The 20,087-nt window shown below is 38.0% G+C and overlaps 1 protein-coding gene across 5 annotated transcripts in view; it reads left to right on the forward strand.

Annotated features, from left to right (window-relative positions):
• LOC136694000 (protein unc-79 homolog) overlaps window positions 1–19,712 on the forward strand; it is a 48,588-nt gene extending 28,876 nt beyond the window's left edge. For 3 of the 5 annotated variants that reach the window (XM_066667326.1, XM_066667341.1, XM_066667356.1), the window contains 23 exons: window positions 993–1,175; window positions 1,562–1,727; window positions 1,845–1,994; window positions 2,765–4,030; window positions 4,467–4,568; window positions 5,358–5,474; window positions 5,640–5,742; window positions 8,580–8,720; window positions 8,966–9,004; window positions 10,519–10,631; window positions 10,722–10,807; window positions 11,847–12,020; window positions 12,106–12,174; window positions 12,284–12,394; window positions 15,049–15,153; window positions 15,254–15,331; window positions 15,633–15,722; window positions 15,835–16,010; window positions 16,210–16,393; window positions 17,830–18,033; window positions 18,439–18,516; window positions 18,811–18,852; window positions 18,953–19,712. In XM_066667326.1, coding sequence (XP_066523423.1) covers window positions 993–1,175; window positions 1,562–1,727; window positions 1,845–1,994; window positions 2,765–4,030; window positions 4,467–4,568; window positions 5,358–5,474; window positions 5,640–5,742; window positions 8,580–8,720; window positions 8,966–9,004; window positions 10,519–10,631; window positions 10,722–10,807; window positions 11,847–12,020; window positions 12,106–12,174; window positions 12,284–12,394; window positions 15,049–15,153; window positions 15,254–15,331; window positions 15,633–15,722; window positions 15,835–16,010; window positions 16,210–16,393; window positions 17,830–18,033; window positions 18,439–18,516; window positions 18,811–18,852; window positions 18,953–19,141 — 3,966 coding nt within the window. In that variant the 3' untranslated portion in view covers window positions 19,142–19,712. The remainder of the gene's footprint in view (window positions 1–992; window positions 1,176–1,561; window positions 1,728–1,844; window positions 1,995–2,764; window positions 4,031–4,466; window positions 4,569–5,357; window positions 5,475–5,639; window positions 5,743–8,579; window positions 8,721–8,965; window positions 9,005–10,518; window positions 10,632–10,721; window positions 10,808–11,846; window positions 12,021–12,105; window positions 12,175–12,283; window positions 12,395–15,048; window positions 15,154–15,253; window positions 15,332–15,632; window positions 15,723–15,834; window positions 16,011–16,209; window positions 16,394–17,829; window positions 18,034–18,438; window positions 18,517–18,810; window positions 18,853–18,952) is intronic. The other 2 variants (XM_066667331.1, XM_066667352.1) reach the window with 2 other exon arrangements.
• Window positions 19,713–20,087: the final 375 nt, after the last annotated feature.

Here is a 20,087-nt window from a genome sequence, read left to right on the forward strand (position 1 = left end):
ATATAAATATTGGTTGATATTTTGTTTTTGGTTTGGTAGCTCACATTAAGAAGCATTAAATAAGTAATTTAAAATAAATAAATGCTTTATTCAGTATTATGCAGAAGTCAAAAAACACCTTTACACCTTAGTCAACAAAGCCTTGAAAGACTAAATATTCATGTCTTTTCATCCTTCCTGGCAACACCTTTTTACAAATATATACAATACTTTCATGACTTTCTGTCTCCAGAGTTAATTTTAGTCATTTTTCAACATGGGTGGGTTTGGCATAAAAAGAACCTAATGAGTAATTTCAGTGATATTCCAGGGTCCTCCAAAAGCCCTGTGAGCCATGTTAGGGTAAATGGCTTAATGGACATACCAGTGCATTTTAAATCCAAATCGGGTTTGTCGTTGGATCTTTCAGCAGGACAATAATTCAAAACATATGTCCACATCAAAACAAAATTGATTTAGTAAACACAAAATCTAACTAGGCCATGAGCATGTCCCCTGAATAAAACCCTACACAAAACATGTGAGGATCTGAAGAGGATTGTGCACAACAGAGGAAATAGGACCCTGTGTGGTCTGGAGGGATTCTGTAAAGAAGAATATAATTCTTGCTCTGTAAAATAATCAAATTGCCTGCTATGTATAATCTAACCTAATAAGATGCACAGGAGAAGTTTAAGTACTGTGCTATTTGCAAAGGGATGTTGTACAAAACATTAAAGGGGTGCCAACATTGTGGCATATGTGGCTTTGTTAAAAATAATTATACCTCGTGGACCTGATGAAGGAAACATTTTTCTCAGAAAAATTTGATTTCTTCTATTATATTAAGTCTGAGCTCAAATTAATATATTGATCTCATTAAATAAAAATAATATCAGTAACACTACTGGGAGCAACTTTTCTCTTTAGTTTTAAGATTCAAGTATTTATATAATTATTATTAATTGTTATAATTGCCAACAATAAACTTCTGTTCTATATGTGTTTGTCAGGTGATGGACTACAACATAGGCTTGGGGAAGCAGATGTTGCCCCTTGTGGTGCAGGTGCTGAAGTACTGTACATGCCCTCAGCTCAGACCCAACTTCCAGGAGGCCCCACGCTGCTCATTGTGGGCACTGAGGCCACACATCAGGCAGATGTGGCTCAAAGCCTTGCTTGTGATCCTTTACAAGGTACTCACTGCTTCATTCTGGTAACATGACATTGGCACTAATAACCAAAGCATGTTTTGCATATGATCTTATTATATAATTATGTTTCATAACTGAGTATTGCATTCTGATAAATGTTCAACAAATCATTCTTTGTGGCTGAAAATATATGGTTGAGCGCCCCCTATAGGCAGAACTTTATTTGTGTGAAAAACATTCCCTCAAAGGAGTTTAAGGATTTCATATTGGTTTAAAAATTACTATTATATTACATTACATATCATTAATAAATGTGGATTAAAAACACAAGTTCAATCCATATCTTGCTTTTCACACATAGTCAGCTGAAAGCACATATAGAGGAAGAGTTACTATAAAATAAATAAATAAATAAATGTGTATTGCAGTACCCATACAGAGACATGGATATGAGTAAGGAGGTTGTGTTGCATCTGATCCACATCACCATCAACACACTGAATGCACAGTATCACAGCTGCAGACCCCATGCTTCTGCTGGCCCACTATACAGTGACAACTCCAACATTAGCCGCTACAGTGAGAAAGAGAAAGGTATGCAATAGCCATGTGATAAGATTGAGCATTTTGAAGATACAGGATAAAACACAGCACCACTCATTGCTGACAGTTTTGACATGTGTATGTCTGTTGGCACGACTTGATTTACAGAAGAAGACAGTGTATTTGATGAATCTGACATCCATGACACACCTACGGGGGCAGGCAACAAAGAATCCCAGACATTTTTTGCACGACTTAAGAGGATTGGAGGCAGCAAGTCTGTCAAATATCAGCCTGTGGAGCTCAATGCTCAAAGAAGTAAGTGTCTGCTCCTTTTACATAGATTATACAACTTCAATTAAAGTGATGAAGTTGTCCTGGAATATATATGTTTTCTGCACTATATTATATGTCTGATTTGAAGTCTAGAGGTTTGGGCTATATTCTTCTTTTCACTGGTAAAACAAGTTATTATTATGCAACATTGTAAGCTGTTATCTACAATAGAGCAAATTCTCCATTATGGGTTTTGCAGAGTGCAACATACAATCCTGTGATTTTTTTTCATTGTTAGTAAGTGTTCTGATGATTTGGATTAACTGTTAATATAGCCAGGTTATCTGGAGGGGTATGAGGTTGTGTTCACCACAATATTTTCAATCATGGATATTGTGGAGAAGAGCAGCAGGTACAACTTCATTGGTCAAAATACATAACCCTTTCTGATTGTCTGAGGACTTAGGGCAGCAGTATCTCCCCGTACCTCCCCATCAGCCCCCATCTAGTGTCACAAGCAGGGATATAAATACTAAAGTGGCCTTCAGTGTCAAAAAGTGTCCCAATTCTTGATTAAAAGTGTGCAAGAAAAAAGCAAGAGTAACTCATGAATGCATTTATTTGGCCACAACATTTAAATCAAGAGGAGATGTAGTGTACTGATACATAGTTGAGTTATTTTAACAAAAATATCGTGTTAGATATTTTTAGATATGGCCTAGGCCTGGTATATGCACATTTTGAATCTAATACGTTTATAAACATTTTACTTTGTTTTGTAAAAATTTGACAAAAATTTGACCCTGCTTCAGGTGAGATTGAGCTGGCGGAATACAGAGAGCCAGGCACACTGCAGGACAGTCTGCTTCACCCTTCACGAGATGACAGCAGCAGCAGCAAAAAGAAGAGACTACAGGCCATGCACAAACAGAAGTCTTTGGACATTGCCAACACAGATTCCATACTCTTCAACCTTGATGAGCACCGCCGTAAGTCCTGCATTGACCGATGTGACCTGCAGGGTCCACCACCCCCGCCCCCTTCATCCTCCTGCTCTACAGCCAGGCACTCACGCAGAGGAGACCGTCAGGGCAAAGACTCGTCTGACAACTCCTCAAGCGCTGGCCGTCGGGGGTCCAACATGCAGAATGATATCGTAAGGCCAGTTATTCCCGAGGTCCGTCTAAGCTGTATGGAGACATTTGAGGATAAGTCCACAGGGCTAGACTCACCGCTGGTCGTCTCCAGCAGGCCTGGAAAAGAGGATGCTGACCTGATCGACTTGTCTTCAGACTGCGCATCTATACCAGAAAAGCGTTCCATTCTTTCTCTGTCTGACAGTGACTCCTTGGTGTTTGAGCCACTCCCACCATTGCGCATCGTTGAGAGTGATGAGGACTTGTTTGAGGCACTTTCTAAGCCTCCAGCTGGAATGCAAATCAAATCTGAGCATCCCTCACCCTCATCTGCAAGCACAATTCTGAGGTTATCTCCTGTTGTTCAAGTCAGTGTGGAAGACTGCTCCAAAGGGAAAAGGAGCGGGTCTAATACCCCTTTCAAAGGAAGTCCTGTTCTGTCAGTTGAAAGCAAGCCACCTCGTAATATAACACCTACTGCCTCCTTGGAGATCCCAGACTCAACAAGCCACACTGGTTTGGAGAGCCCAATGACACTAAAACAGAAGCGAGACCTCTTAAAAAAAACACCCCACTTACCAGACAATTCATTAGATGATGCGTCTGAAGACAAAATTGGAGGAGGAAGTCCCTCTGGAAGATCGGTGTTCCTCAACATCCCAGAGGACACTCTTGACAGCCTGGATCCGCTGAAATCCAGCAAAGAGGAAGGAAGTATCCATGGAGAGGATGAGAATGATGTTGAAGATGACGATGACACTGGTGATGAGAGAGAGAGCGATCCAAAGCCAGACGATGAGAGTGATGAAGCCGAATTTAAGATTCAGATTGTTCCTCGCCAGCGCAAACAGAGGAAGATAGCTGTCAGTGCCATCCAACGGGAATACCTGGACATCTCCTTCAACACACTGGACAAGATGGGAGAACAAAGTACTGACTCAGGTATGTAATATTGCTCTGTGTCCGTATGTGTCATGGCTTTTGGAAGAAAGCACATGAAAAACATTTTAAGAAAAACTAGTTTCCTAAAAAATAAAAACAAATTACCACCAAGTTGAAACCTGTCGTAAGTAAATGTATGGGTTGTCTGGTCATTTTTAATTTGGCTAAAAATACCTATATATTTCAAATACATCACAGCGTCTGGTTGCTGTAACCGACATTATGAAAAAATCCAAGTGCCTCACTGCAACATTTCAATTCCAACAACTATGAATGTCTTTTTCTCAAGGACTGCATTTTGTAAAATATTACAAAAGAAAAATTTCCTTGTCCAGTTTTTTCAGATCAGAAGGATAGTTTACCACATGCTAAAACATGAGGCCCTCCCGTAGTGATGCACTAAATCTTTCCCATCACCCCCCACATTGCCTTGCAGATCACAAAGCTCTATCCAAACTGGAAAAGCCGCGAGAATCAGCCTCAGCCCCTGCCCTTGAAGCCACAATACCAGAAACAAGCAACCGCTCCTCAGTTACAAGTAGGCGACAAGGACCTTCTTATAATCACATCCATCACTTGGTACTTCTAGCTCATAAAGATGTCTTTAATCCATTAAGCAGACCATATATCTGTAACTAGATCCACTCATCCTCACTCATAAACCAAAGCAGACGTTACCCATCTTCAGTGTTTATTACATGGGTGGAACCTGTACTCCCTTAGAGTAGGATACATTTTTATCTTATTATACATACTATATTTTACAAGCATTCAGTGCAATGTAACATGAACTGGCTGTTTTGAAGAACAGTGTCCTTGGGCTGAAAGAGAAATATTCAGGAGGGAAGTGTCTTAAAACAACTGCAAAATCAGTACTTTTGATAATCCAGGCCAAAAAAAAAAATATTTATTTTAATTTATTAATTTATTAATTTAACTTCTTTTTATATTATTAATTATTATTATTAAATAATTAAATATTTATCAAACCTACATTTCATTATATAAGATTCTGAGTTTTTTCCAGGTTTTTAAAAAATAATTATTAGGATAAACAAAACTAAACTGTATAATAACAGTTTAGAAAAAAAAAGCAGGTGGTAAGATTTATATTCACTTTCATACTACGCACAGTATTTTTTTTAATGCAAACAATATTTTTTTTTATTTGTGTTTGTTTCATTAAAATATTCATTGTGTCATTTGTTTCATGATTTTATGAACTATATGTGTGGAGTGCTTCAAAGTTGCAAGGCCTGTTGTCTTGTCTCTATTTAAATGTTCATATAATTTCATGCTTTTGTGCTTCTGTGTTTATGCCCCACAGCTCAATATCGGCAGGTGAAGCGGGGGTCTCTAGGTGCGGTTACAATGAGTCAGCTAATGAAGAGACAGCTGGAGCACCAATCCAGTGCTCCACACAACATCAGCACGTGGGATACAGGTCATTGAGTGGGCAATCCTCATTCACATTTTATGACCAGTCAAATGAAGTGTCCTCATTTGAGCTAAAACCAGCATGAGTACATTATAATAAACAACATAAACAAGATGGAAAGTACTTTAGGAGGTGTTTATACTGAACTTTAATGTTTTATTTTTCCCCCAGGACCCACAAAGACCAGCCTGCTGTCTGCTCCTAGCACAGTAAGCATGTATGTACCTGCCCCAGAGGACTTCAGCGATGAGCAGCCTACCAATATGGCTGACAGGTAAAGGTGTTATATGGTGCATGTATATTTTGTGATAATAACAGACGTCATCTACCTTTTCAGGACATATTTAAAATGCTTTGACTTTACAAGTGTTTTTATAGAAGCTACATTATGAATTATTTAAAGCTGTAAAGGGCAAAATCATGTGTAGTAGTCATTGATGGCTCAGTTAGCTTTTGTGTTAGGCTTTAAACAATGTTGTTTCCTGTAGTTAGGTAAACGTATATAATATATGTCATCACTGTCAGGAAAGTATCTAGATTTTCCCAAAATTAAATTCATTAAGCCTTAGGGTGAAGAAACATTTTGAAATTTATAATGAGGGAACAAGACTTTTTTTCATTTATTTTGTAGCGTTTTAACTATTCATCATGAAATGACACACAGCACAAACAGTACAAATGGAGTTTGTTTAAAAAAGATTACATTAGAATATTCATTCATTCATTCATTCATTCATTCATCATCTGTAACCACTTATCCGGTTCAGGGTCGTAGTGGGTCTGGAGACTACCCGGAATCATTTGGTGCAAGGCAGGAATACACCCTGGAGGGGGCGCCAGTCCTTCACAGGGCAACACACACTCACACATTCACTCACACTCAAAACTACGGACAATTAGACAGTACACATACCAACGTGTTTTTGGACCTTGGGACGAAACCGGAGCACCCGGAGGAAACCCACATGGACACGGGGAGAACACTATTTTAGAATATGACTAACATTTTTAAATAAGAACTACCTTTTATGTGTCAGTGTTTTAATTTATTTTCAACCATCTTCTGGGGGAAGCCTTGTCTTAATTCCAGTTTTCATGGCAATGCCTGTATCACAGCTTGTTAAATCAAGTTGTTTTGCTGATGGAATTTTAATACATCTTCCATGCAATGGATGTAGGCATCAAGGATAACTCTGGAATGAAACTTTCTTCTTCTGAGTTCACAAGATACCCAGACCAGACAATTTTTTTTCTGTACTCATCGTTACATTTTTCAGCTCCACTGCCCATATAGGCGCACTTTTTAGTTATTCAATTACAGACTTTAGGCCCACTGTTTCTCTGCATACATTTTATGCAGTGGATCAGACACAGCAGTTCTGCATGTTCAGCTCAGAGCAAAGCAGTTTGTCAGCCACCTTGAAGAAAGCATAGTCCATCCCTGCACACATTGCATAGATACCAAGTGGTCCTACCTTCCTAATGCCATCTACAACTCAGCTATCACAGTCTTAGCTTAGCAGCAGTGCAGGAATGCTGACTGGTATGGTGCGAGCTGAGAGCAGATGGAACCTGTGACTGAAACAAAAAGAAGCACACCTCACCTACAAACAAAACACCAACCCCAGCACAGACCATGCTTGCCTTGCTTGCCTTTTGTTCACCAGTTATATTCCTGTGCAACAGCATCCAGGTTGGTTGTTGCTGTAGACACTGGAGACATCAGGGGAATGTATGAGGATGTGAAGCAAGCTACTGGCTGCACTCCCCCTACCAAGTCCAAGACAGGAAATGTGGTTTAAGACCAGGGCAAATAGATGGAGCTCTGCGTTGAGCATTCCTGTGATTTGAACCAAGATTGTCAGCACTAGTACTAAATGCATTCCTAGATCTACATGCCTTGGAGAAGCTAGATACACTTCCTGCCAGCACTGAAACAGCTCGTCAAAATCATACACTGCCTAGTATGTGAGAAGACTCCAGGAAGCAATGGCTTACAAGCTGAAGTATTGAAGAGCAGAAAACATGCAACACCTGCAACATACACCTTTGTCTCTGGTGGGAGAAAAGTTACAGCCAATATTACATGTGTGATGTCAACATAGTCACCCTGTAGAAGAACTAGGGTAAACACATTGACTGTAACAAATACGGTGGCACCATTCTTCATAGCACTGTGGGGAAAGCATTTATCTGATCGCCTTTCAGTGTCTTCAGAGATGGTAGATCCACAGTGAATATGATCATCTTATTGTGCTATCTGCAATAAAAGTGTGGCAAACAGCAAAACCACTCCATAATGCTTTAATCGACCTGAACAAAGTGTTTTATACTGGTTAACAGTAGCAGGCTCTTCGGTGCACTGCAAAAGATAGTATGATCAGCATTACCTCATCCTTCTTTATCACATTCAGCATTATCACATACTTTAATGGTGCAACATTAGAAGACTTTTTCACATGAACAACGGACTGAAACAGGGCTCAGGTGGGTTGATAGATGCCAGCTGCATCCCCATGGATGTGCTCTACAGCAAGTTTTTGGAGAGCTCCAGAACTGTCAGATGACCCCATCTGCAAATTTGTAATGCCTGCAATGTGACCTGATTTGATTTACATCAATGTCAACCACTGGGAGGACACTGCAGCAGACTGGGCATCCTGGAGAACTGCAGCCTGTAACGGAATCCCTGTGGCTCAGAGTACCAGAAACACACAGCTGGCTACTAAGAGGGCTGCAAGGAAACAAAAGCAGTCTTTTTCCCAACTGCTTCCAGCTTGTTTTGCAGAGTCTGATTCATTACATAGCCTCTTCAGAGAGAATTCCTGCACATTGTGACCGATACTGTGCTACAAATAATCATATTTTGAAATGCAGGACATATACCGTAGCACTTACCGAAGGTGTAAATGTTGCCATGCAAGGACTTGTGTTGTTATATGTATATTACAAAATTCAGATTAAATTGTTTACGTATGACCACTCATCCTGGCATGAGTCTAAGAGCGTGTGTTCATTGCTTAGCCTTGTTGTGTACTATAATCTCTGATGTGATGTATGTGTTAATGAATGAAAATGTACATATGAATGTGTGTGCTTGTGTTCGTAAAGGTGTCGTGACTGTGGAGCTGTATTAGAGGAGTATGATGAGGAGACCTTGGCTTTGGCTGTAGTTGTTCTCTCCATGTTTATACACCTGAGTCCAGACCTGGCTGCTCCACTACTGCTGGACATCATGCAGTCAGTGGGAAGGTAAAATACAGCAGCTCCACTAAAAAAAAACTTGAGTGCACAATTTAAACAAACGGCAGGATGTTAGGGTTTGGCATCACTTTCAGTGTTAATCTAACACAGGAAAAAACAAAAGACCACAAGACATGAAATTCAGAGATTATCTGATTAATAGCAGATCACTTGGTGCTTATTTCGAATATCATTAGTGTCAAAAAGAATTCGGCAATCGCAATATTTTTTCATATTTTTGTCTAATATTACAGGTTGGCTTCCAGTGCTAATCACTCGGGTCAGGCTGAAAGGTACGTAATGCGTGTGTATTTATTGTGTGTGTTTGTAGGCTGGTAGTCTTCATCTTTGATGTTTATTTGTATGAATGTACAGTAAAGTGCATAATATCATACTCCTACTTAATTTCATTCCAAAAAAATCTAATTAAATGAGTGGGAAAAATCAGAGTAAACATAAAAAATAATTCAGAAGACTACCAGAGTGTGGTGCAATAAAGCAAGAGACTGTTGTAAATGCATCAATGCCAGTTTATTGGCTACACACAACAACAGAAGAGAGATGAACAAAACCAGTGAAGTGACAGAACCTAAGCAGGATGAGGAGAACACAAGAAGACAATTAATACAACAATTAGAGAAAACAAATAAGGACTGAATCTAAATTAAAGCTAATCCAAACAAGAGGTAAAGGTAACCAGAAACAGATAAAACATAGATACACAAAAGCTACTGACTGAACACAATGAAGTTAAGACATGGATATTAGAATAGATCAGATAAATAAACAGTAGTAAATAGGTGAGAAGGACATTAGAAATTAGAAATCTAGACAAAAACACTATACTGAGAACAAAACTAAGACTGGACAAACAGAACTCACTAAAGGAAGCCAATAGGAACACAGACTGGAACACTAAAACTTGAGAATATTTAAGGTATGCAAAGACTAAGGATATTTAAAAAGGCACAGAGACACAGATCAAGGAACAGAGACAGGAATCTAACAGAGAGCAGGACAGTCACAAGAGGAACACCAAGGGGGCCAAAGGTTTCCCTTTGACACGTCCTTTAAATCACATATTGATGAGTTGTATTCTCACATGGGCAGAAACACTCATGACTGAAATTAAAGGCTTAAAAAACTTTAAAAAGCTTTATCTGATGATTAAATTAATTCCTTTTTTTAAGGATTTTTGAAAAAAGGTGTGTTCATCCATATTTACATTAGCCCTATTCAGACAGGATTAATGTATCAAAGGGACATTTAGAATTAAATATTTTACATTTTACAGTAATAAAACTCTAACATTCAAACTGCATTAAAATAACTTGAGGGTGACTGAGTTTTCTGAAATGTTCTGTAACCCAGTTGACCTTACCATGGTGCCTCCCTGACATTCTCGCTTCCAGAAGTTAAATGCGAGCTCTAAAACCACTGATGGTCTTCTTTTGGTCTGTGATGACACCTCTTTCAGTCCCACATTCAATATCACAGGCATATAGACTTCAGTTTAATTGCCAGCTACATCTCAGGGATGTCCAAACCCAGGCTAGTTTTAGGGTCTTATTCACCACTGCTCTGTGTGCGCTGGAAGTTTGGTTTGGAGGGGATAGCTCTCTGCTTCTGACGAAGAAAAGAAAATAGAGTGCTCTTGCTCTTGTTTTTCCTAAAAACATGAAAAATGTGGAGACTTGGATTAAAATGATCAAACGAGTTCTCATTTTAGTGAAATGTGTGTGTGTATATGCTTTTATGACCCTGTACTATGCTGTGTGTAAAAATTATGCTCTGTGTATGTGAATAGCATGCTGATTCCTGGGAATGCTGCAGGTGTAGCTAAGCAGTTCCTGCGCTGTGTGCTCCACCAGCTCGCACCCAACGGCATCCTCCCACAGCTGTTCCAGAGCAACATCAAAGGTATCAAAAACCTACTTGTAGATACTCACATAAACCCACACACACTCACAAAAATACGGAGCACCTGTTAATAATGTTTTTACATTTCAGATGGAAGCTTCCTCCGTACACTAGCCACATCTCTTATTGATTTCAATGAACTGAGCTCTGTGGCAGCCTTAAGTCAGCTTCTTGAGGTATGTCTCGGAATTTATGTTTTCAGCTTACTGACAGTTTTTATGGTCATTCTTCCATCTGTACAAGCCTCAATGAAAATGGCAGAATATTCTCCAGTAGATGGCACTCTTATCACAGAATAGCAAATGGCTTTTTTAAGTAGTGCACCTCCAAGGCAGTGAGATTTTGGATAATAATAGAGGAAATAATGTATTTTTCTATTTTATTTGTATTAAAACGTATTTCCAGTACAACTATCACAATTTAAATTACCACTGTTACCATTAAATATTCACTGCTATGTTGGATTGTAGGAAAAATGTATTTATCCCTAATACATTGCGGCCCTTAGTTGGTCAAATCAATTCGTGGTGAACTGGTTTCATTGGTTAAATTATGCTTATATTTTAACATATAAACCCCATTTCCAGAAAAGTTAGGGTTTATTGTAAAATGTCTGTAATTAGACGTTAGACATGAAAAACATGGACACGGATGAACTTGCGAGGGTGAATATATACAAATGTAGCCAAACAATGTAACACAAATGAGTCAAGACAAGCGTCATAAGGAACACCACAGGATTAATCTAGAAAGATTAAAACAATGACCAATAAACAGAGACACAAGGGTACGACAAAATTAAGAACCTACTACAACAACAACAAATACACATGGCTAGGAAAACAAGGCATATGACAAGGACAATACATAACATTTATTCATTTTAACCTTTATAAAACAGACAAATGTACAAAGAAATGGTTCCAAAGTTTTCAACTGACCGACTTCATTGTGTATTGTAAACATAGACAAACTGAGAAAATGATGCTTGTAACACACTCTAAAAAATTTGGGACAACGAAATGTTTATAGAAAATTCATGTCACACTCTTTTGAATTATTGAAATGTAAATATCTGTATATAAAAGATATATCAACGGATCTGTCAAATTACAGAATTAGTTTTTTATTACATTTTTAGGGTCTCATCTTTTTTGGGAGTGGAGTTTGTATTTGTGGCACTCCAACTTCATTTTCAATGTTTTATTATTTTAGGGTTTGAATAATAAGAAAAGTTTGCCTGCTGGGGGCACTATGCTCCATTGCTTGGACAACATTGCATCCTTCCTGGAGGCCCTTCCAATGGACTCCCCTAGTAACCTTTGGACAACCATATGTAACCAGTTCCAAACCTTTCTGACAAAGCTTCCTGCTGTGCTGCCTCTAAAGGTATTACAATTTCTTTAATATTGTCATTTGTAAATGCTTCACTAGTTGAGTATATGCACATTTGCCATTTTTTTCTTCCATAAAGTATCCTCTGGACTCCAGTTTGAGAATAATCATTTGCTTACTGAAGATCCCAACATCTAATGCAATTAGGGTAAGCACTTTAAATCACTGAACACTTAAAATATAAACTATTATAGAATTTTGTAGGCTATACTAAGTACATTTTAAGAAGTGAATATTTCTCTGAATCTCTCTACTAGAGCTTGCTAGAGCCATCTTCTAAGCTGCTGAGTTTTGTTATCCAATATGGCGTTTTCAGCCTCTCCTACCTCGTAGAACTGTGTGGCCTGTGCTACAAAACCTTCAGTAAGGTGAGCATGTTTAATTTTGTGGATGGTTTATAGTGGTTAAAACACAAGAGCAATCAATACTCCTGCTGTGTATTGATCACTATAATGTAATGGAAAATAGCCTGGCATCAAATATATATGAATATATGCAGTACTGTGAAGTCTTAGGCACTTAAGATAATGATATATATTTAACCTAATGCCTTCTCAGTAAGTGTGGTGCTTGTATAAAATTATATATAATTACAGTAAATACAAAATAATAATAATATAAAACAAATAAGAAATATATATATTTTTTTCCTATAAAGTTGTAGGTGTGAGTGAGTTTGAAGAAGTTTGTTTTGTTCAGATTCTCCTTGATTTGCATGAATTTGTTAAATCAGCAGCACACATCATTATTAACCCGTAAAACTAGGTATTGGATGATAACCTCAGATAATACGGACTCCACAAGGAGAGATTTGGACAAAGTTAAACCATCACATTCACATACAGAGGATCACACTGGAATAATGTGATTGGGTTTATTCTAACATTGCCCATTATTTGTTGTTTGTCTTTTAGCAAATGAACACTTACTGCTAAGATAAATAGCTTTTTAAATCTCATAATTTCTGGTGTCTAAAACTTTTGCACAGTACTATATATACAGGGCGGGCCATTTATATGGATACATCTTAATAAAATGGGAATGGTTGGTGATATTAACTCCCTGTTTGTGGCACATTAGTATATGGGAGGGTGGGAAATTTTCAAGATGGGGTAACTACAGAAACTTGGGAAACTGCAGATACTAGAAGCCTGTGCTAGCATTTCTCCTGCGGTGTTGCTATCAGTGTGTGAAGAGTGGGAGAAGACAATGTGTCTTGACAATGTGTTGACAATCCAACACAATGGGCAGCACTTTGAACACATTTTATAAGCGGTCAGAAACTTGTAAATAACTCATGAACAAATAATGTTATGTTAAAACCAATCACACCATTGTTTTTCTTGTGAAATTCCCAATGAGTTTAATGTGTGACATGACCCTCTTCCCATTGAAAAAACAAAAGTTGGATCCAAAATGGCTGACTTCAAAATGGCCGCCATGGTCACCACCCATCTTGAAAAGTTTCCACACTTCCATATACTAATGTGCAACAAACAGGAAGTTATTATCACCAACCATTCCCATTTTATTAAGGTGTATCCATATAAATGGCCCACCCTGTATTTTCCATTACATTATAATAATTGATGCACAGCAAGTGTGTGTATATATATATATATATATTAAACAATTGTCGCAGAATTTCCAAGGCCTGGATTGTATGCATGGAAAATTCTGATAATAAATATATCATGAGCCCATTTTGAGGGAAAATTAACAATGTAAACCGAATGTAAACAAACATGTAAACAATGAAATTTCTTTTCATTGTTTACATGGATCACTGAAAATGTTTAACATTTGAGCCTTCATTACTAGTGGCAAATACACCACAGAGCAAATCTATCCTTCATCTTCTCTCTGTGAAATATGGACTCCCTCTCTTTCTGTCTACCATCAAAGAAGAATTCAATCAGTCCATATTGATTTTCACATTTTAAAATGTGACTTTAGAGGCACAAGGGATACATCTACCTCAGGGAGCTGCTGATCTTATGATAAGTGAGGCCCTGCAGTAATTTCTAGTGGGTGTGAGGTGCTGTCCTTCAGATGGATCTTCGTAGCATCCCACCTGTCAGCACTATGAGTTCATGCTCTCAATTCTATTGATCTGTCTTAGGCAGGTTCTCCCTGGACTGTGCAGCATTCATTTTTCATAAGCTGGTGGAATGGACTACATTCTGAATGATTCAGCATCATAAATATGACAAATTCTGTTGGCTACTTCATATGAAAAGGTCTTGGAGTGTTATATACACTGTCAGGACTGTTTTAGTAGTAAATACTCTTATACATGATGTTAAAGAAGAGGTTGTAATTTAAAATTTGTTGATTGGATAAGGACATAAGCGCTGCCTTTCTCAGTCCTTGTAAAATGATTAATAGGAAGTGCATGTATAGCTTAGATAAAATGTAAGGAAAAAATGTCAGCTTTTAAATCCTCTTTGTTGTTTTTGTGTTTAGAAATACCTATTTAGGCAGTATATCATTCCTAAAATAAAATGTGTTGTGTTTTAAGAGATCATTTTGTTCTTAGAAATCATTTTTGTGTAATTGGGTTTTGCAGTATGGCATTCAACTTTGACCTCTGTAAGCACAGCAGAATTTAGTGATTACTGTTGGACTATCCACCATCTCTGCTTTGACCCAATGGGACTAAAAATGCTGACACAAAGACACAGATGTTGTTGCTGTGAAAAACAGAGCAGGATAAGGAGCAGTTGGGATGTTTTTTATCTGAGCTGGGACTGTGGCACAAGAGCTGGGATGTCTGCCATTGTACTGGTTTTCAGCCTGGAATTAAAAATAGATGACATTACAGTGAGCACGACAGCAACGGAAAGAGATAATTAGGCGTAAATGACAGATATTCATAGAGGTTTGATCAATTGCTATTGTCACTGCTCCCATGATCAGGATGAATTGGGTATGAAAAATGTATAAATGCTAAAATTAAATATATATATTGAGTTAATACAGGCAAATACAAAAGATGATTTTCTCTGCTTCTTTTGTGCAGGAGAGAGACAAGTTCTATATGTCCCGTATTGTTGTTCTGGAGTTGCTGCAAGCTTTGAAGTTCAAGTCTCCAATTCCTGACACTAATCTGCTACTCTTGGTGCAGGTACTTTTTGTTGTGTGATCTCGTTTATATTTAATGTAGAGAGACATACAGCTTCATATATAGCATAAGGCTTCACTCTATATTTTCTGCTTTCATAAAGTTTGTATGTGCTGACATCGGAACCCGGCTCTCTGAGTCCACCATTCTACAAAAGCACATGATCTCATCTATACCTGGGGTGAGTGCTCAGTGTAATAAAAGATAGATCAAGTATATTCAAATAATTGTTTGACCAAAAATATACATGCAAAATTTTCATGCAGGTTGAACAGTACAAGTAATTGTAAATTACGCCACTGGTTTGATATGCCTTAATCACCTCGTGTTTGTAATCTCGAAGAGACAGTTAGGGAAAATGTGTCTAAAACAGCAGTGGAAAGGGGGAAACTGCAGATTTTTTTTGTAGAGCTATGGCCTTTGTTTTTTACTTTTGTTCAGACTGCTTATTTTACACAGCTCGTTCATTTCTATTCTCTCAGTGCACAACAGCTGCCATGGAGTGTTTGAGACAGTACCTCAGTGAGCTGTTGGACTTCATCGCAGACATGCATACTTTAACTAAATTAAAGGTGGAGTATGTGTTATGTAGTATGTGTTCTACAAATATCATAAATATTCATCGATTTCTCAGAATGTTTGTTAAAAATAAGTAGTTGTGGAATTATACGTTCTCTCTTGTAGAGTCATATGAAGGCCTGCTGTCAGCCCCTCCATGAGGACACTTTTGGTGGGAATCTGAAAGTAGGATTGGCCCAGGTGGCTGCCATGGAGATCAGTAAAGGCAATCATCGTGACAACAAGGCAGTGATTCGCTACCTACCATGGCTCTACCACCCACCCTCTGCAATGCAACAGGGGTAAGAGCATCCATATGGAGATATTTTAGGAAGAAGTGAATCAGATCTTCAACTCTAATTCCCATAGTCATTTTTATTTGTAATTTATACCTAAGCTTAAAAATTATACGCTGATTAGAATTTCACTCTAGAATGAGTCCATGTTTAAAATGTCACTAAGGCTTTGTGTATTTTAACTGATATGCTTTGTCTTCTGCAGACCCAAAGAGTTTATTGAATGTGTGTCACACATTCGTCAGCTCTCCTGGCTTCTGCTGGGCTCACTTACCCACTGTGCTTTACATCAGGGCTCTACATCCTGTATGCCCATTCCATTGGATGCAGGCTCTCACATAGCAGACCACCTCATTGTCATTCTGATTGGCTTCCCAGAGCAATCTAAGGTACAGCAATGCATCAGAAATTTGTAGAGGTGGTTTCACCAGATAAAAAATCCAGTGTTAAAAACTGTTCCTTTAACACTGAAAAGTTATTGAAAATAACATAGAGTGTTGTTAACTTTGCTATTAATAATTTAGAACTAGTTTTATGGAACTTTGAATGATTAATTTTAACAGTGCTTAGATTTGCATTAGGGATGTAAGATTATTTAGAACAAGGTCTTAAAAAGACTTAAAGGGGTACATTTAACTTCTCTAAAACAGTTAGAGTTAGATCAGTCAGAGCCAGACAAACTGTATATGCAACTACCACTTGTAGATGACAGACTTGCGCTATACTTAGCCGTTTAAAAAGATGCCAGACCTTATTGGTTATAAAAAAAAAGGACTTGACCCTTAAAGGAGCAAACTGTAATACTGACACCAAGTGTGTAAAATGGTAACTACAATACAGAGTCTAAACAGTGGATAGAGGTGTCTGCCTCCTTTCCCTCCTCCACAAATGCAAAGCTCAACCAGGCTGCCAGATTTGAGCTGACCAAAACTTTGGACCATAATAGATATAAAGAATGTGCTATAATCAACGTTTACACAGAAAAGTGTTCATCATTTCACTAAAACATCTACCTATGCTAGAGAAAGGGACAAAATGTGAATGAGCGTCTGCTGTTTTCCCTAGTTTTACATTACTGTCTAAATTCATCTTAAATATTTGGACTAGGCAAGGATGGTGTTACTTATAGATTTTTACTTCCACCATAAATGCCATTTTAGGAGGCAGATCTTTGTTTTGTATTCAGTCTTCATGTTCAACCATTTACTTCCACTTTAAATGGCTCAGTTTCCAGTCTTCGTGGTATTTGCCAGCTTCTTACTTCAATACTTCATTCCACCTTAAGAGCTGAAGATAGTGCTACCTTCTGAAAATCTTTTTTGACGCAACTGTTAATATATGTACACTTTATGTGTTTTTAGCAACCAATTGTATATCACGTCACTAAAACATCTACCTACATAAGTGAAAGGCAAAATCTGAAAGAGCTGCAACCTTTTTCAAACACAATTCTTCCTCCTTAACTTATTTAAAGTTCACACATTCTGGAGAAACACACATGGATCTGCCTCAATTTTTTTTAAAACACACTAACTGGGGTATTTACTCTTTTCCGTCATGTTGTTGCTTTCTTCATATAAAATGCACAGTTCTTACACCTTTCATTCATCACTATGATGGAGTTTAAACCTTTAATCTACACACAGGCATCTGTATTTCTGTATTTTTTTGTAAATCACTTGCTTACCTGTTCAGGAGAAAATTAGCCAATCGGAATTTGAAATATATATAAACAAATCTTTTCTAAATTAGTCCACGTACACTTCAATTAAAATGATCTTAAATCTTCCCCTGAAGAGACTGATATTCCTTTTCTCTCTTTTAGACGTCAGTGCTCCACATGTGCTCCCTGTTCCATGCATTCATGTTTGCTCAGCTTTGGACCATCTACTGTGAGCAGGCTGCTGCAGCCCCGACCGGACAGAACCAGAACCAGAATGAGTTCTCTTCTGGAGCTATCCTCACTGGCCTGGAGTTTTGGAGCCGTGTCACGCCCAGCATCCTCCAGCTCATGGCACACAACAAAGTAGTAAGACCCTGTTTGCTAAAATGTATTTTGCTTTCTTTTAGTTTGCCGTGCATGTTCAGTTTATTCTTTGTTTTGTGGCTTTTTTCTGAAGCATGTGTTTGTGAAACTGTATGAATTAATTGTGCGATATGAACCCTTCTGCATGTCCAACATAATTTGAGACTGAGTCATGAGGTTAGACATCTGCTGCTGTGTGGTTTATGTGGCACTGAAGCACAGATGACAAATGATTCAGGCTATGTAATGTGATGGATAGAGGTTTGTTTGATTTGAATGCACTTACAGTACTTGCTATATATTCTCGTGAGCAGATTTGTGTTCATAAATAAATTATTAGTAGCACTGTGTTATTTAGCAAATAATAAATGACAACTGTTGAGAGAGGCTGTTATTCTATTCCTTTAGATGGTGGAGATGGTGTGTTTGCATGTCATCAGTTTAATGGAAGCATTACAAGAATGTAATTCAACCATTTTTGTAAAAGTAAGTAAAAGTTATTTCTTTAATGCATAAAGGTAATTCTAACATTGCACAAAATAAAAATGGAAACAAATTCCTTGAGAAGATACATCCGTGAGAACTTTTATAAATAAAACCGCTTCATGAAATGTCATATTTGTATACATATAACAACTTATATCTTTTATAAATCATTAAATCAAGAAATGTAGAGGTTGGAAACATATACGTTCAATGCATTACCTCTTTCAGCGCATATGATCATTGTCATATATGGGATTCTGTCCTTAATTATCATCATCGCTGTTTTTTTTCTAGTTAATTCCTATGTGGCTGCCTATGATTCAATCCAATTTAAATGTAAGTATTGAATCTACCATTGTGATATAATCCTGCCCCTTGTAATTTGTTATGACATGTTATTTCCCAGTGAGCTGAGTGATTCTGTGTTCATTTGTAGCACCTATCCGCTGGTCTCCAGCTGCGTCTGCAGGCCATCCAGAACCGAGTGAATCATCAGTGCCTGCAGGGGCCTGGTCCTGGCTCCTTTCCCTTCGCACTGCGCAAGTGGCTGCAGTGTACTCAGTTTAAAATGGCTCAAGTGGAGATCCAGTCGTCTGAGGCAGCCTCCCAGTTCTACCCCATGTGATGTGCATTACAGTCCTATAGGAGCTTCTTCGAAACCAGCACACATACATCCATACTGTGCTCCAACCAGCATCCTGCCTCCAAATATAGTTATATTTATCAGCTCTGCTTTTGTATCGATGAACTGAACTGTACTACAGTCTGTGGGTTTTGGCAACAGCAAATATACAGTAACAAATACAGGTTAACTGTGCATACCTTTATAGAGGTCTTCATGTTCGCATGTAACTGTCAGGAGCATGCTAAAGAGAAAGAAAGCCATAGGCAAAACGAAACAATGACGGTCAAAACAGTGTCAATACAGCAGATTGCTGTACAAACAGATGCAGGAGTCTTCCTCCCGTGTGAGTGTGTATGCCTATGAGTGTGAATGTGTGTGTGTGTGTGTGTGTGCATGTGTGTGTTGTGTGTTTCTCAGCCAGATAGTATAAGGCGTGAAATTCACTGGCTACAGTGTAAACACTTTTCAAATGTATTAATAGATGCTGTGGAACAGAGAGGTTAAAACTTGAGGGCTTAAAAACATGAGAAATATGTTTATATATTTATTCATTTCAGGTAAAAAAAATAAACAAGAGTATGTTTTCTCTAATATGGAGTGTATGTCCATTTTATGAATTCCTGTCCAAAATAAAACTATTCTGTGTTGTAACATTTGCTTGAACTGGGCATTTTGATAAATGTTGATCCAGGAACTACTTGAGGTAAAACGTGTAGCTGTCAAAATAACACAGAGCAAAGCTAATGGCAAATCTCATACAAATCTAATTGGCCTTTGGATTTCCAGTATCATCCTCCTCTTTCAGGCTCCAAGATCAGGCATATTGCCGCTATCCATCCAGCTCAGAACAAATCAATCAGACCACAAACCAGGTCTAGGCTGCCGTGTAACTCAATAAAGCCTGACCAACAGGCAATGGAGGTAAACAAGCCTGGTGAAATGGAGA

The sequence above is a fragment of the Hoplias malabaricus genome, chromosome 1 (genome assembly GCF_029633855.1).
Source record: "Hoplias malabaricus isolate fHopMal1 chromosome 1, fHopMal1.hap1, whole genome shotgun sequence".
Lineage (NCBI taxonomy): Eukaryota > Metazoa > Chordata > Actinopteri > Characiformes > Erythrinidae > Hoplias > Hoplias malabaricus.